The sequence below is a fragment of the Henckelia pumila genome, chromosome 1 (genome assembly GCF_033568475.1).
Source record: "Henckelia pumila isolate YLH828 chromosome 1, ASM3356847v2, whole genome shotgun sequence".
Lineage (NCBI taxonomy): Eukaryota > Viridiplantae > Streptophyta > Magnoliopsida > Lamiales > Gesneriaceae > Henckelia > Henckelia pumila.
This window is the reverse complement of record NC_133120.1, coordinates 105,500,903-105,518,356: the sequence shown is the minus strand read 5'-3', so window position 1 is coordinate 105,518,356 and position 17,454 is coordinate 105,500,903. Positions and strand designations below refer to the sequence as shown.

The following is a 17,454-nucleotide window of genomic DNA, read 5'->3' as shown; positions in this document are numbered from 1 at the left end:
TGGGATGATATTTACCAGACCGGATGTGGCCTATGCTCTGAGCGTCACGAGCAGATACCAAGCCAATCCCGGTCAAATGCATTGGAAAGCCGTGAAGGATATTCTTAAGTACTTGCGAAGGACTAAGAATTTATTCATGGTTTATGGAGGGAGAGAATTGAAGTTGGAAGGCTATACCGACTCTAACTTCCAATGTGACGTGGATGACTCGAAATCAACCTTTGGATTTGTATTCGTGCTCAATGGCGGTGCTGTCTCTTGGAAGAGTTCCAAGCAGGACACCACGACGGATTCCACCACTGAGGCAGAATACATTGCAGCATCAGCTGCTGCTAAAGAGGCGGTTTGGATAAGGAAATTCATCCAAGAGTTGGGTGTAATTCCTGAAGCTGTTGGTCCAGTCCCGGTGTACTGTGACAACACGGGTGTCGTTGCTCAGGCAAAGGAACCAAGGTCTCATCAGCAGTCCAAACATGTACTGAGGAAATACCACATCATCCAGGAGATTGTGGAAAGAGGAGACATCAGTGTTGAGAGAGTGGCCTCTACAGACAATATCGCTGATCCGCTTACTAAGCCCTTGCCAGGACCATTGTTTGACAAACATCGCGAAACAATGGGATTACGTAGTATGACTAGTTGGCTTTAGGGCAAGTGGGAGATTGAAAGAGTGGGTGCCCGGTTAGCCAACTTGTGGCTAAGGGCTTTTATGACTCTATGTAAAACAATCTTTTGTTTAATATAATTTACACTTTTATAATGGCATTGACTTTATCTTTCTTCATATTGTTATATTGTGATATACTATTGTTGTTTTGATAAAGACCTTGAATATACTATAGTGTATGTAAGATGTGGTAGCACATGGGGATGGCTATCATGAAACACATCTTATAGTCACTGTATATTCTAAACTGTTCCTAGTCAATTGAGCCGTCCGCAAATAAGGATAAGGATCGCTCGAGATTGAGACTAGCATTTGCGATGCCGAGTACCACGTTTCATTGGTATGGAACATAGAGATGTTCAAAGCATGCAAATGGATATTCATATGACGAATGATCGAACTACTCTATCTGGACTTTCCAAGTGGTTATCATTTATCGAGTGGATAAAGTCCGCGGTTTTGGTTGTACATGATTAGTCCTTATTACTTGAAACATCATTGAGTCTCTATATGCTAGTACTGTACTTTGACTCGTTTACCGACTCTATTGGGGTCATCAGGTGTCGGGATTGGGTACAGTTACGATACATATAGGAGTCGATTCTTTGTTGTCAAGGATTCACCATATACTTGCGAGTGTGGATATCCTATGCGATCTGAGGAGATATTAGTGTGACGAATCTCTGGCCAGAGTACATGATGTGTTTTAGGTTACTTGGTGTTCCTAGTAACACATGCGATGTCACTAATAGATCTCCAAGATGTAATGCATAGTTATCGAATCTCGAACGACTCTCGATATACCAATGGTTGTTGATTCGATCGGGATATATGGATGAAGGGACCGTACTGTACGCTAACCAAAATCTACTGGTTCTTGCAGGCACTATCAGTAATACCTAGGGAATCCTGGGGCGATGTTGCTAGGCGCTCTTACCATGATTCGATGGGTAAGTCGGAAATTGTTGTTCCGAGTCACAAGGAGTTGTGAGCCCACGACTAGCTGTATTCCTGAACCATTGAGGGTTACACAAGTAATGGATTACTAAAACCCCGTAGAGATAGTTAAATTTAAAGATTTAAATTTAATGAAAGAGAAGTTGGACTTCTTAATTAAAAGGGAGTGGGATTTCCTAAAATGACATAGGGGCATTTTTGGAAATCACTGAATTCGGATTCAGAAAAATTATCTTGACTTTAACACTGTGTTTGGTTTCTTAAAAAATTGGATTTGGATTTGGATTTGGATTTGGATTTGGAATTGGAATTGAAAATCCATGAATTTAAAATTCCATTTGGTGTTTGGATATATAATTTAAAAATGGTATTTACAAATCCATTTCTTGTTTGGAGAAATATGAATTTGGATTTGGAATTTAAAATTATGCTAAATTTTTCATTACAAACTCTTTTCGAACCAAATCTTTTAAAGTTTAGAAATTAAATTTTATTCTATATTAATTGTGTCGAAAATTCAAAAAATAACATGAAATAATAAATCAGAGTTCACGTGAAATAAGAAATATAAATCAAACAATAAAATACGAAAATTTGAAGTTCAATAAATTGACTCTTTTAAAAAACCAAATGGAATTTAAAATAAAACATGAATAAATTTGTCAACGAATCCAATAAAATCCTAACTTTTATTTAGAAAAGTATGCAATATTTTATCCTAAGATGAGTTGTCCATTTTCCAATTCAACCAGCGACGACGAGCATGAAGTGGAATTCCCAAGAAAAGATCGGCTGCATTTGGATTGGATACAAGAAAATCACTTGCTGCAAAAACAAAATCTTCATCTACTCCTTCAAGTTTTGTTAGTTCAGTGTATATCTCTTCACACCGACGCTTGTTTTGTTCATTGACATCCATCGCCTTAGCCATTTGTGAGATCGTATTGTTCAATGTATCAAACCTCTCATTCATCTCATCAAACTTTGACAGTTTTTTCTTGCCAACTTTAGAAATATTAGTTGTGGATGATGAATGAGGAAGAGACATTTGATCAAAATTCTCTTCTTCAAAATCCTCCAAAGTTTCTAAATGTACCTGTTGCTGAGCTACCAACCGATCAATATCTTCTATTCTTGAAGATTCTCCACCGCTCGGCTCTTTCCCCTCTCTTACCCAACGACGTGTCTTCTCTTTACCAGTTTCTGCTCCTTTTCCATTAGCTCTATCTTTTTCAAATATTTCTCGCAGCACAATAAAATTAGGGATTGCAATATTTCTGACATGTTTAGCATCAGGATATACCTAATTACATTATGTTTATTTTTAATACAATAATAACTAAAAACATATAGAAACACTTGAACATGACAAAATAAAAATACATACCTTGATTAATTCATCCCAAACCTCCTCTGGTGCCTCAATTTTTTTTGTTATGTCATTCCAACCAAATCCACTACCTCGTTTGAATACTTCCAAAGCAATAGTCATCTTTCTTTTCAAAGTTTTTAATCTATTTTGCACATTGTCTTTATTTACTTTCATAGTAAATTTGGAATTAATAGCTTCGATAGCAACATTGTACGCAGCTTGAGAAAAATTTCTATCTGGTTTTTGTCCTTGATTCTTTTGTTCTAGTAAAAAATCAAGAAGAAATTCATCCATCTGTTGCGTCCAACTTTTATAGTGGACAGCTTCAACAGTTTGAACGCCAGTACTCATTTCCTAAGAATTAATACAAGTTACAAACTTCAAATCATATGAAATAAATTATATATTAAAATGGATAGATAATTATTTTGTAACGTAAAGCCAAAAAATAAATAAATAAAGAATCACAAAAAATAAAAATGAAATTTTACATACAAACAAAATAAACAACCTTAAATTTTTTAAATGAACAGTGCATGACGCCAAAAATATTTTAAGTAGGACCACATGAATAATCTTCCCACATTTCTTGTGCTATTCTATTTCTTATCATTATTCCTTGCCTATTACTTTCAGTTCTACCTCGAGAAGCTGCATTTTCTTCATTCACAATATCTTCATGTATTAATTCACTATCGACTTCAGCAATCAATCTTTCATCAGGATCTACTCCCATGAGAAAATTATGCAAAATACAACAGGCTAATATAATTTCAGAATGTGTCCCTACATTGTAGTTAGGTTCAGCACCACTAGCTAAAATTGAAAATCTCTTTTTTAACACACCGAATGATCTTTCGATGGCATTTCTCAAAGATGCATGTCTGTGATTAAATATTTCTTTTTGAGATTCGGGCCCACGATTACTATATTCTTTTAGATGATATCGGGTTCCTCTGAAAGGGGCGATAAAACCATCTCTTATCATAAATCCAGAATCGACAAGATAATATTTACCTACAAAAGTTAATTGAAAATTAATATATATTTGTTATTATTTTTTAAAATTTATTAGTATATGTATGATTAAATACCATTTGGAACTTTTAGCTTATCTTCTCTATCAAGTGCATCCTCAAGGATACGACCATCAGCTGCTGAACCTTCCCATCCGGGTAACACATATGTAAACCTCAAGTCGAAGGTACATGCAGCCAACACATTTTGTGTGGGAAAATCTTTTCTTCCTCTATATCTTGCAACATGTTCTTTAGATACTTTAACACGAAAATGTGTTCCATCAATTGCACCAATACAATCCTATCATATGTATCAAAATTATATTATTTTTAATCATATATGAATTTATTATTTTAATGGAACAATCGAAAAAAATATATCTATATAGAATTACCTTGAAATAAGGATAGAATCTAGGATTATGAAATATTTCAGGCGGGACATCATTCCCATTAGGTTGAATAATAAATTGATCTTGAAGAGATATGATTGCCTTCAAGACATTGTGAAAATGTCGACTGATGGTTTCCCCAGATCGTAAGAATATAAATCCCATTGAACGAGTACTTTCATTTTGCCCAACAATATACAAAAATTTTGCAAATTGTTCTTCTATGCTGCTGTAAATAGTATCTTCGAGGAAAGTTTTCTCTCGTAATAGTGAAACAAATTTCATAAATGCATTCGGTCTCATACGAAATACTCCACGAATTCTTTCATCGGTTTCAATACGATACATTAACTCCTTCCTAACTATATCTCTTTTCAAATCTTTTTCTGATATGACTCTACTTATATAGCTCTTATTTTTATAAAATAACATATTCAAGTAAGAAACACAAGCCACTACTACTATAATTGCTCTCTGAGATCGTCGAGTTGATTCTTTGACTCTATCCATCTATAAAATAAAAAAATATTTAAATATTAACATGGTTGTGTAAATACAACCTCGATTTAGTTATCTACAAAAATAAATTGATTTCATATGTCATAAACACATACGTGTTATCAACTAATTCAATCAATAATTTTTTTTACAAGTATTAAGAATTGAATTTTTAAATATATAGACAAAAACGCTTCGAATATATATATATATATATATATATATAGACATGAAATTCAAGATTTTTTACAAATAACACATAAACATTACCTAAACATTATGTGGAACAAAAAAACATGTCCATTAACAGTGTACTGAAATAAAACACAAAATTTATGCATTTTTTGTTTGGGAATAAGCTAATTTTTTACTTGCACTTTTTCCGAACTTATCATTTGATAATCCTTTGACAAGGTTGATTTTTGAGGATTCAAAAGGATTCTGGCTAATGGAAACTTCCGAAAAATGGGTTAAAGCATTGATTGGGCTCAACAAAAAAACCTTAATACATTTTGCAATATATTTGTCAATATAATTTAGCATATACAGTGACATACACTCAAATAGCAATAAATTTAGTAACAATGACAACATTAAAGTTTAAACCCAGGTACAAAGGAACATACCATTAATTAAATCGTTTTTTTCACCACAACTCAACCTACACGGTGCGATGCAAGCTATTATGAGTGCCTACAAAAAAACATCAAAAAATTATTCAGGGATGATTTCAAAAAAAAAACATTATTTACGAAAAAATAAAGTATTTCATGAAGATAGTTGCAGAAGAAGTCTATAATAATTATCAAAGTTAACATGTGGAATCTGAATATGCCTCCACAACCACATAAACCAATCATATCAACTCCATTAAATGAGTTAGCAGATTACGAGCAAAATAAAAATTGCAAAAGCTTTGAAAATTCATTTCTCTTGGAATGCGCGAGCAGAATAATGAAAAAAGAATACTGACTTGAGTTTGTTTACAACGAGTCTTGGAGCTTGAACCATGGAAATAAAATATGCGTAAGCTTTAGATCGGCTTTTATCGACTTTCTGGGAAAACAAAAATAAAAGAGTAAAAGATAACAGATAAAAAAAAAATTGCCGATAAGTTTGGTTTTTCCAAATCCCAATCCCATGAAATCTTGTCAACATTCATAGGATTTGGTTACGTTAACAAGAATCCCATCAAATCCCGGGAATTCCCAACCAAATCAGAATTCCGTTTTTTAAGTTGCCTATCCAAACACTAAAAAGGGAATTTTGAAATCCAAATCCAGTAAAATCCAGTCAAATCCGGGTTGCCAAACAGTCTGTAAAAGATGCAGAAATGGTTTCTGTGCACATTGGTAAAATCAGTTTATCAATCGGAGTCACGATGAATTTTATATTAATTTCTATAACAACGGGCTTGGCTTGTTGGGCTTAAATTATGGATTGTGGGCCCTAAGGAGTTAGAGTCCTAATACAATTATAACTTAATCTAGTCTAGAAATTATTTATAAACATGTAAGAAGTGTTCGAAATTCAGAGAGATTCAGTCTTGCAAATTTCGAACACTACATATATTTTTCTAAGGGATTTTCGAAAATTCCCTATCTCTTTTTGAGAAAATTCGGACTGTGATTTTTGTGAAAAATTACAATCCGAATTAACAGATCAAATCTGTTTATTCTCTACGTAAAACTTCTGATTGATTTCTAGTGCAGTCAATCAGAGGGTTTCTATTTTTCGTTCGTGGACCTAATTTCGGAGATAGATCGTGACAGTCATCGGTTCCCGGGATTTACAAGAAGAGCAGATTAAATTCTGTTGGAGTCCACAATCAAGCCTTTGCTTGACGAGGTAAAAATTTAACTTTGTTTTTATTTTTACTTGAACAAATTTAATCGTAAAAGTTTTGATACCCATATATGGAATCGTTTCATATTAATAAAATAAATTTTTAAACTTCCGCTGCACCGGGTATCAATTCTAATTGATCTGAACACAGTTTTCCAACAATTCCTTCCAACCCTCACAACCACAGCAACAGACAAGGCCAGGAGGGAGTCAGACAGGTAGTCAGCCTTCGAGACAACAGGCTCATGTCTTTGCACTGACGGAGGAACAGGCACAGGGAGCACCAGATGATGTGATTGCAGGTAACTGTTCTCTTTGTAGTTATCCGGCATATGTATTGATAGATACAGGTGCATCCCATATGTTTATCTCTGCACGATTTGCATCATTACATGCTTTGACTATTGAATCATTACCTGTTGTAGTATCTGTCTCTTCACCTTTGGGGAGAGGTCTTATATCTATGAAGATGGTGAAAAATTGTTTGCTACAGTATGATGGTAATGAGATAGAGATAGACTGTATTGTTCTTGTTTTGTCTGATTTTGACTGCATTATCGGAATTGATATGCTAACCAAGTACAGAGCTACCGTAGACTGTTTTCAGAAAGTAGTGAGGTTCAGACCTGAGATGACTGGAGAATGGAAATTCTATGGTAAGGGTTCTCGTGCTAAGATTCCTCTGATTTCAGTATTATCTATGACTAGACTTTTGCAAAAAGGAGCAGAGGGATTTATTGTTTATACAGTTGATGTTCTGAAAACTAGCCCGAACCTGGCTGATTTGCCAGTGGCTAGTGAATTTGCGGAAGTTTTCCCTGATGAAATTCCGGGATTACCTCCGTATCGTGAGATTGACTTCAGCATAGAACTGATGTCAGGTACTGTACCAATTTCTAAAGCACCTTATCGAATGGCACCAGTGGAATTGAAAGAATTAAAAGAACAGTTGGAAGATTTACTGGCCAAGGGATACATTCGACCCAGTGTTTCTCCTTGGGGTGCTCCAGTATTATTTGTCAGAAAGAAAGACGGTTCAATGAGATTGTGTATCGACTACCGGCAACTGAACAAGGCAACGGTAAAGAACAAATACCCTTTGCCTCGTATTGATGATTTATTTGATCAGTTGCAGGGTTCTTCTGTTTATTCCAAGATCGATCTGAGATCTGGATACCATCAGCTGAGAGTTAGAGATTCTGATATTCCGAAAACTGCTTTCAGAACCAGGTATGGCCACTATGAGTTTATAGTTATGCCGTTTGGTCTGAAGAATGCTCCAACTGTGTTTATGGCTTTGATGAACCATGTTTTTCAGAAATATCTTGATGACTTCGTGATAATATTTATTGATGATATTCTGATATATTCGAAGAATCTGATTGATCATTCAGAGCATTTGAGAACTGTGTTAAAGACCTTGAGAGCCGAGAAACTGTATACTAAACTGTCGAAATGTGAGTTTTGGCTGAAACAAGTAGTCTTTATTGGACATATTATATCCGGAGATGGTATATCTGTTGATCCAAGTAAAGTCGAGGCAATGATCAATTGGTCTAGACCCACATCTGTTCTTGAGATACATAGTTTTATGGGTTTGGCTGGGTATTATCGCCGATTCATTAAAGATTTTTCTATTATTGCGAAGCCGATTAATCAGTTAACTCAGAAGAATGCTCCATTTATCTGGTCTGAGGCTTGTGAATCCAGTTTTCTTGAGTTGAAGAAACGATTGACCAGTGCATCAGTCTTGACGATTCCTTCAGGTACTGGTGGTTTCACTGTGTATTGTGATGCATCTCATCGAGGCTTGGGATGTGTATTGATGCAACGAGGGCATGTGATTGCTTATGCCTCGAGACAGTTGAAGCCTCACGAGACCATATATCCGATTCATGATCTTGAATTGGCCGCCATTGTATTTGCTTTGAAAATTTGGCGACATTATTTGTATGGAGAACAGTTTGAGATTTATTCTGATCACAAGAGTCTGAAATATTTATTTTCACAGCCAGAATTGAATATGAGGCAACGCAGATGGCTTGATTTTCTTAAAGATTTTGATTGTGAGATTAAATACTACCCGGGAAAATCGAATGTAGCTACTGATGCACTGAGTCGAAAGGTATGTTCTGTATCTCTATCGACGATTGGTGTATCCCATTTGATTGAAGAATGTTGTTTTTCTGGATTAGTATTTGACACGAATTATCAGCCTCTTCGACTTTATCAAATTCAAGTTGAATCAGCATTATTGTTGCGAATTAAAGAAGCGCAGAAACTTGATCAGAATGTGCAGAATTCGATTGAGAAAGTACGATCAGGGCATGTATCTGAATACCAGGTTCGAGATAATCTTTTATATGTTCACAATCGCCTTGTAGTGCCTGATATTTCTGATGTGCGACAACAACTACTGAAAGAGGCACATTGTAGTCGTTACAACATTCATCCTGGTGGTAGGAAGATGTACAATGATTTAAAGACTCAATATTGATGGAAACAAATGAAATCAGATATCACTGATTTTGTGTCTCGGTGTCTTAATTGCCAACAGGTGAAGGCTGAAAGAAAGAAACCGCCTGGTTTGTTACAGAGTTTATCAGTGCCTGAATGGAAATGAGATCATATTTCTATGGACTTTGTGACGAAGTTGCCTCGATCTTCCAGAGGTTGCGATGCTATCTGGGTGATTATTGACAGATTGACGAAATCAACGTGTTTTATTCCTTATCGCATGACATATAGACACGACCAGATGACAGAGATTTATGTTCGAGAAGTTGTCAGATTGCATGGAGTGCCGAAGTCTATTGTATCAGATCGTGATCCTCGATTTACATCTCACTTCTGGCACAGTTTACAGAGTGCTTTGGGTACTCAGTTACACTTGAGCACAACCTATCATCCACAGACAGATGGACAGTCTGAGCGTACCATTCAAACCTTGGAGGATATGTTGAGAGCTGTAGTGCTTGATTTTGGCACTAGTTGGCAAGATTCACTGCCACTTTGTGAATTTTCGTACAACAACAGCTATCAATCGAGTATTGAAATGGCTCCGTTTGAAGCTTTGTATGGAAGGAAGTGTCAATCTCCTCTGTACTAGGATGATATTTCTGAGGTACCTGATATTGGGCCTGACATGATTCGAAGTATGACTGAACAAGTGAAAATTATTCATAAAAGAATGAAGACAGCTCAGGACAGACAAGCGAAGTATGCCAATGTTTGACGTCGACCATTGTCCTTTGAACAGGGGGATAGGGTATTTCTGAAGATTTCTCCGTTCAGGGGCACCGTACGATTTGGCAAGCGAGTGAAGTTGTCTCCACGCTACATTGGTCCGTATGAAGTTCTTGAGAAAATAGGCAATCTTGCCTATCGATTAGCTCTTCCTCCGTCCTTATCTGGAATACATGATGTTTTTCATGTATCGATGTTTCGGAAATATCTTGCTGATGAATCTCATGTGCTTCAATCTGATGAAGCTGAACTCGACGAAACCTTGAGTTATTTTGAAAAGCCAATTCAGATTCTTGATCGTAATGAGAAGCAACTTTGAACGAAGACTATTCCGCTTGTGAAAGTTCAGTGGAGTCGTCATGGTATTGAAGAAGCAACCTGGGAGACGGAATCGAACATGAGACAATGATTTCCAGAGATGTTTCAATGATGTGAGTATATTCTTCAGTCTTTCTGTTATATGTTTTATATGATATGCTGATAGTACTTGAGATTTCGAGGACGAAATCTTGTCTTAGTGGGGGAGAATTGTAACGCCCGAAATTATTTAATTCGGATCCGAGAATATTTAATTTGGGAATATTTGGAGTTTTGATTTAAATTCTAATATTCTTAAATTATTGGAATTGAATTAGATGATTGGCCGAGGACTGAATTGCAAAGAAGCAAGAATTGGAGGGCTAAATTGCAAATACTCATGAAGTTATCAGAATTTTTAATTCCTTGTCATCATGTTTACGTGTAAGTGTTAGAGCAAGTTCAGAAATTTGAGAGGAATTGAACAGAGCAAGTCGAGTTCCCTCCTTTTCTTTGCAATCTTCATTTTCAAATTGCCATATCTTTTGATCCGATTATCCGAATTCGATTCCGAAAAGTGTTCTGGAATCCTTGCAGCGAGACCTTTGATTTGATGTAAGTTTTTGTATCTTTCATCATGGTTTAAGAATTCGAAAATGGCAGAGATCAGACGTGATTATGAATTGATGTTGTTTAACTTCTATGTTGTGTTATATTGAAGTCGGGTTGAGGAACGGATGTCGTATTGGTTTCTTATGAATTTCCAGCAATTATTTCGAAATCTCTATCTTATGTTATGCTGGTTTTGAGTAATATACAGCTGGTATATGATGTATATGGTGATAGACTTGACATAGTTGAGTTCAGATTGCCGAATTATGCCGATATGCCGTCGAACTTTTGATTTGAAGTTGTTTTGCTTGCTTATATGTGAGCTGCCATTGACATGGATTAGAACTGATATTTCCTTGGCAATTATGCTGTTATTTCAGTTTATAAACAGGGGACATCAACTCGGAAATTCCGAATTCGAGACCGGTAGAAGAAAGAAGAAGGTTTGTAGTATTTTGCCTTGAAGTTGGGCTGTATCTTGAGCAGAATTTTAATATAAGATGGTGTGGTTATTTATTCAGATTTGGATAGCTTTGAAGACACCTTGAAACCTCGCAATCGAAAGGTAAAAGTGGACTATTATTTGAATGGGATTACAACTCGAGATGGTTTGTATCGAGTTCCTTAAATCACATACTTATTTGTTTACTTGCTCTTATGTGAATCATTGAATGAATTTATGATGTTAATGGATGCTATATTGATGTTATATGTGCATTCATCTTGTGAGACTTATTTCTTGAATTTTGAAATGAACAGAAATGTTCGATTAGACGATTTGAGGAACTATATATGTATGGCCTAGGTGGTTGAGTTAGCCTAGCATCTGATTTGTATATATAGTGGCTTCAAAGTCTAGAAAAGTAAGGTAAGTAGCCCCACCTCGATTGGGAGAGTCGGTGGTTTAGCTACGATATCTTCTTCTCGGGATCCCAACTGATGAAATGAGAAAATTCTTTAGCGAACCCTGTTTTAAAGCATGCATTGTATTTTATTTTATATAATGAGTTTGATATATATAATTTGATATGCATGTTAGTTGCTTTTACTGGGAAAATATGTTTCTCACCGGAGTTATCCGATTATTGTTGTATTGTATGTGTCATGGCAATAGGCGGGAGTGGAACAGGGCAGAAGCGAGCTTGAAGAACAGAGAATGAAGGATTAGCGTGATGATCCGATATAGATGTTGAGTTGCTGTCACTTGTTTGATAAGATTAAGAGCTATGTTGTATAGTTATTAGACTTGAATCTTGTCTAGTTTACAATATAAGTTGATCCTATGTTAGAGTTGAAATTGTACACTTGATAGACTTGAGTTTATGTCTAGAGTGTTTACTACTTGAATATGGAATTATACTTGATCTTGTAATCACATTGGAACTAGATGTGTTACTTTGGTATTGAGATGTTAATGTATATGTTGTTGCCTTGTTAATGTTTCTTAGACTATGGTGATGTGTTTTTGGACTTGATTCAACATGTCTAGAACTTGATCTTTATTTTGTGCATGTTTTTGTATCAAAGAAGCAAGTTGGGAAGCAATTTTCAGAACAAGAATGAGCTGCAATTATTGGGCAAGAATCTGCCCAGGGCAGCGCCCGAGCTGCAAAAAACAGCAGCCCGAGCGCACCCCAGGGCAGAGGGTTCTGTTTTGAAGCAAACAGGGCACGCCCGAGCGATACTTTTCAGCCGCTCGAGCGCGGCCCAAGTTTAAAAAAAAAAAAAAATCTTTGCAGCTTCGGATGCTTGTTGATTGCTTATATTTAATTCATGATCTTGGATTAATTTTGTGATTTGAGAGATTAAGAACCGGGTCGTCACATGAGGTCTCCTACGGGAGCAACCCTTTTCAAGAAACTCTCGACTCATAACAAGAAAGGTTAGACTCCGTTTGGATAAACATTATAAAACATTTTTATAAAAATAGCTTTAAAATTTTTTTATAAAATATTTTAAATTTTTTTTAAAAAATAAATATGTGTTTGAATAACTATTTTAGCAAAACATTTCAACATTTCAAAATTAATGTTGTTCATCTTTAAGCCTTTCATAGTTTCATTCTAAAAACAACTCTCAATTGTTCTTTAAAACTATACTTACAGAATATTTTTTTTAAAAAAAATTTTAAAAAAAATTATACAAATATTATACAAACACATACTTTAAATTTTTTAATCTATAAAACACTAAATTTTTTTAAATATTTTAAAAGTACACGCACAAACAAAACCTTATTTTTCCTTCCAACGAAGCAAAGAGGGTTTATTTATTGAGGTAATGATATATATGCCCCGTATCGATTATTCGATATGAAGGTTAATTTTCTTTTTCCTCTCTCTTTATATAAATTTTCAAAATAAAAATCAAGAGTAGTCTTCATGGATTTATATATATTCGTTAGACTGGTCGATTCAATTTATATGTAGAGTAAAAAAAATAATATTTTAGCCCCACATAAAAATAATATTTTTTAATAAAGTGAGTCAGACAAGATATCTATATCACAAAATTGATTCGTGAGACGGTTTCATAAGATAACTACATATCGTTTTTTATTTCAATTGGAAAAATTGCTTTTTTAGTCATGTATGTTTATCACTTTGTGATTTTAGTTCTCTATATTTTTAAATTTTAGTTTTAATCCGCTATCTTTATTTTTTGGTAATTTATTCTTTTTCTGATGTGACGTTGATGTGGCACCAATGCAGTGCAGATGTGGAGCTGATGTGTATAGTGTCACGTAAGCATTTTCGAATAAAAAAGACTGAAATTGTCAAAAATCGAAACATACATGACTAAAACTAAAATATGAAAACATAGAAGACCAAAATCATAAAATAAAAAATATATAAACCAAAATTGCAGTTTTTCCAATTCATTTTGGTATATATAGTTTTTATTTTAAAATAATAAAGGATAACTATATTGGCCCAACCCGAACAATGGCCGAATTAGGCCCATTTTTAGTTCTATCATATCACCCTAGCATGAATTCAATGAGTGATTAGATTGCTACCTCTTTGGCTTTCTCCTATTTGATTTAAAAATGGTTACAAAGTTAAAGGGAATAATTATCGATTCGCAATCGTGAACTTTGCAATATATTATAAACTATAAAAATTTCAAGTGTTTAAATTTTGGTGTAGTGCTTTATTATATTAAATAATAACACTAATTTATATTTACGACCAATTTTTAATATTATAAACTAAATTAAATTTCATGTGTCATAAATTTGGTGTAGCCCTTTGTTTTTGGACTCATCTCAAGTCACAACTTTCCCGTTGGGCAGAAAGCCTTCATAGTCCAAAGTATTTGGAAAATATGGGAGAATTGAATTATTGAATTTTGTACGTGAAAAAAAAAATTTGGGCAAAGAAATTAGCAATGACAATAAACATTGGAGATGGTAGTACTCGAGCACTGTATTAATTTGATTTGATTTGTTTGTTTTTTTTAATTTGCAAAATATCAGCTTCCATTAATCTCCGTTGCATGAAATTTCCCATTTTCGAGTTTCTTCTAATGATTTCTAATAATATCCTTACATATCCTTTTGTATTTTACGTATATATATATCCCTTCCTCCTATCTGATTTGTACATACATAGTTACATTATATTTAATGGACAAAATTATCGATTTATTATGTTGAAAACTTGAAATATATTATAAATTATGAAAATTTTAAGTATTAAAAATTTAGAGTACTCATTTATAATAGTTAAATAACACTAATTTAAATTTCACAACTTTAGTTTTAATATTAACTAGTGTTTCACCCGTGTGATGCACGGAATTTTATTTTATGTAATTAATTATTATAATTAATAAGTATAAGTATTTGCATAAGTTAGTTATAGTTATTGATATAATGTAATAAAAACTTTTATAAGACAATCTTATGAATCAATTTGTTGAGATAAATATATTTGTTTTGACTAAAGTAAAAATATTATTTTTAGGCTAAGATTAATATTCTTATTGAGATAGGCATCGGGTTGACCTGCCTAATAATAGTTTTATTTTATAAATTTTTTTTTACAAAAAATTACCTAACAAATAATAAAAGTATTTTAGTAAATCTATATATAAAAAAATTTACCTACACAAATAGAATGAGAAAGATTAGAAAAAGGGACTATACTCTAAATATTCAATGACAAAATCAATAAGTTTCATGTGACGTCCATTGATTTCTCTATTTTGAAGACAGTCTTTTGAAATCATTATGCAAATGATATCTAGAAAAAATATGATAAAAATACGAACAATGTTAAGATCCATTAACAAAAATCATGTCAATTACACAAAATATTTGATGTATACATAAATAAAACATGAAAAAGACTTACCAAAAAATTTAGTTTTGTCAATGACATCTGCATTCGTCAATTCTCTAAAGTTCTTGTTCAAACATCTTTGATGCAAAACTATCATCGAAAATTTCACACATTTGTTAAATTGAAAAAATTACATTTATATTTGTTTGACGTGGTCTTGTATTCAATATATTTTGTGCAACAATCATATTTTTGAAAGCATAAAGATTACCTTTTTTTATTATTGACTTCAATTTCTCAACGATGTCATATTCTATGGTTGTATGTATGCGTGCCCCTTGTAAAATTGAGAAAAATATAAATTATACTAACATTTTTTAGATAGATGGATATCAAAACAAAAAAAATTAGTATACCTCAACATCATGAAATATTATACATTCCATTGTGGGATCTCTCTTGCTTTCATATGGAGATAGTTCGTAACAACGAATCGATCATAGTTTCAGCTCCGAGTAACAATTTGAAGGATCGAGTTCATAGATAAAATTTAAACAATTGAGCCATTTGGATTTCAGAATAAATTCATTGTTTTTTTTTTTCTTGAAATGAAATATTATTTTATAGTGATGCACAAAATATATATATATATATAATTATATATATATATATATATATATATATATTGTGTTCAAATCCACGACGGACATTGTGCTGACATATATGTTAAGTTCTAAAAAATTTAATGGCATGCAAATTTTAAGCAGTAATTTATTTGAATTTCTAATTTTGAATTTTAAAAATTCGGTTGTATTTTGTTTTTTTTTTTAATCTTAAATGTTGATTACTATTACTATTATTATTATTATTATTATTATTATTATTATTATTATTATTATTATTATTATTATTATTATTATTATTATTATTATTATTATTATTATTATTATTTATTTATTTATTTTATTTTATTTTGTGAAATGTATTTTATTTTGGTATATATGTTAAATTTTAAAAAATTTAATGGCATGCAATATTTAAGGGGTGGTTTATTTAAATTTTAAATATTCTGTTATATTTTGTATATACATACATATATTTAAATATATACATACATATTACGTATATATATATATATATACATACATATTACGTATATATATATATATATATATATATATATATATATATATATATATATATATATATATATATATATAGAAACATACTATATGATCAAATACGTGTAGGGGTGAGCAAAATTTCGGTTAAACCGAATTAACCGATCGAACCGAATCAATTCGGAAATTCGATTCGGTTAATTCGGAAATTCGGTTTTTATGTTATAAAATTTTGGTTAAATCGGTTAATTCGGTTCAGTTTTCGGTTTTTTTTTAAAAAAAATCGGTTAATTCGGTTAACCGAATTATAAATAATTAAATTTTTAATTTTTTTTATTTGGCCTTATATATAATTTATAATATATTTTAAATGTTTTTATATTTAATATTTTACTTATTTTTTCTTATTTTAATTTTTTAAGCTCAATATATTTTTATAATGATAAAAATATCATATTTAAATTATTAATTTTATAATTTTTTTAATTTTTTAATTTTTTTTAAAAAATCGGTTAATTCGGTCGGTTAACCGAATTAACCGATTTTTAAATCGGTTCGGTTAAATCGGTTTTAGTATAAATTCGATTCGGTTCGGTTAACCAAAATGCAATTCGGTTAGATTGATTGATTTTTTTTTTTTTTATCTTTAATTGATATGATGTATATTTGGAAATCAAATATAATGTGATTGAATCCCAAAGTTATGAGATTTTTTATTTGTTTTTTTGGAAATTCTAGATTTTGTTATAGGAAATGTATCAATATACCGAGGCAAAAATATCCTGGGTATTTTTTAGACAATTTTTTATTTTATATGGACATCTTTAGGTTATAATATACAGTTTTTCTATGCTGCCCACCAACCATGTCAACCTCTGTGCCCACCATGTATAAAACACTCAACTATTGCACATGGTAGGCATAGAGGTTGGCACGGTTGGTGGGCAGCATAGCAAAACTCTATAATATATGTGTGTCTATATATATATATATATATATATATATATATAGACACACACACGTACATACATACATACGTACATTGTTACAAATATGGAAAAATACCTAAATTTGGTAAAATGTAAATCCTATATCTAATATTTTTGTTATATTATATTATATATATATATACACACATAAAT

The 17,454-nt window shown here is 32.5% G+C and overlaps 1 protein-coding gene across 2 annotated transcripts; it reads right to left on the bottom strand.

The window, feature by feature from the left end:
- Positions 1 to 2,342: 2,342 nt before the first annotated feature.
- LOC140862238 (uncharacterized) lies at positions 2,343 to 6,209 on the bottom strand. 2 transcript variants are annotated; one of them, XM_073265470.1, is made up of 4 exons: positions 5,879 to 6,209; positions 5,532 to 5,598; positions 3,012 to 3,350; positions 2,343 to 2,927 (listed from the first exon to the last, which is right to left on the bottom strand). In XM_073265470.1, the coding sequence occupies exons 2-4, from the start codon at positions 5,532 to 5,534 to the stop codon at positions 2,343 to 2,345; spliced, it is 927 nt and encodes a 308-aa protein (XP_073121571.1). In that variant the 5' UTR covers positions 5,535 to 5,598; positions 5,879 to 6,209. The 2 variants fall into 2 exon arrangements, with proteins under 2 accessions (XP_073121571.1, XP_073121989.1); XM_073265888.1 differs by lacking the exons at positions 5,532 to 5,598; positions 5,879 to 6,209 and adding an exon at positions 4,091 to 4,150.
- Positions 6,210 to 17,454: the final 11,245 nt, after the last annotated feature.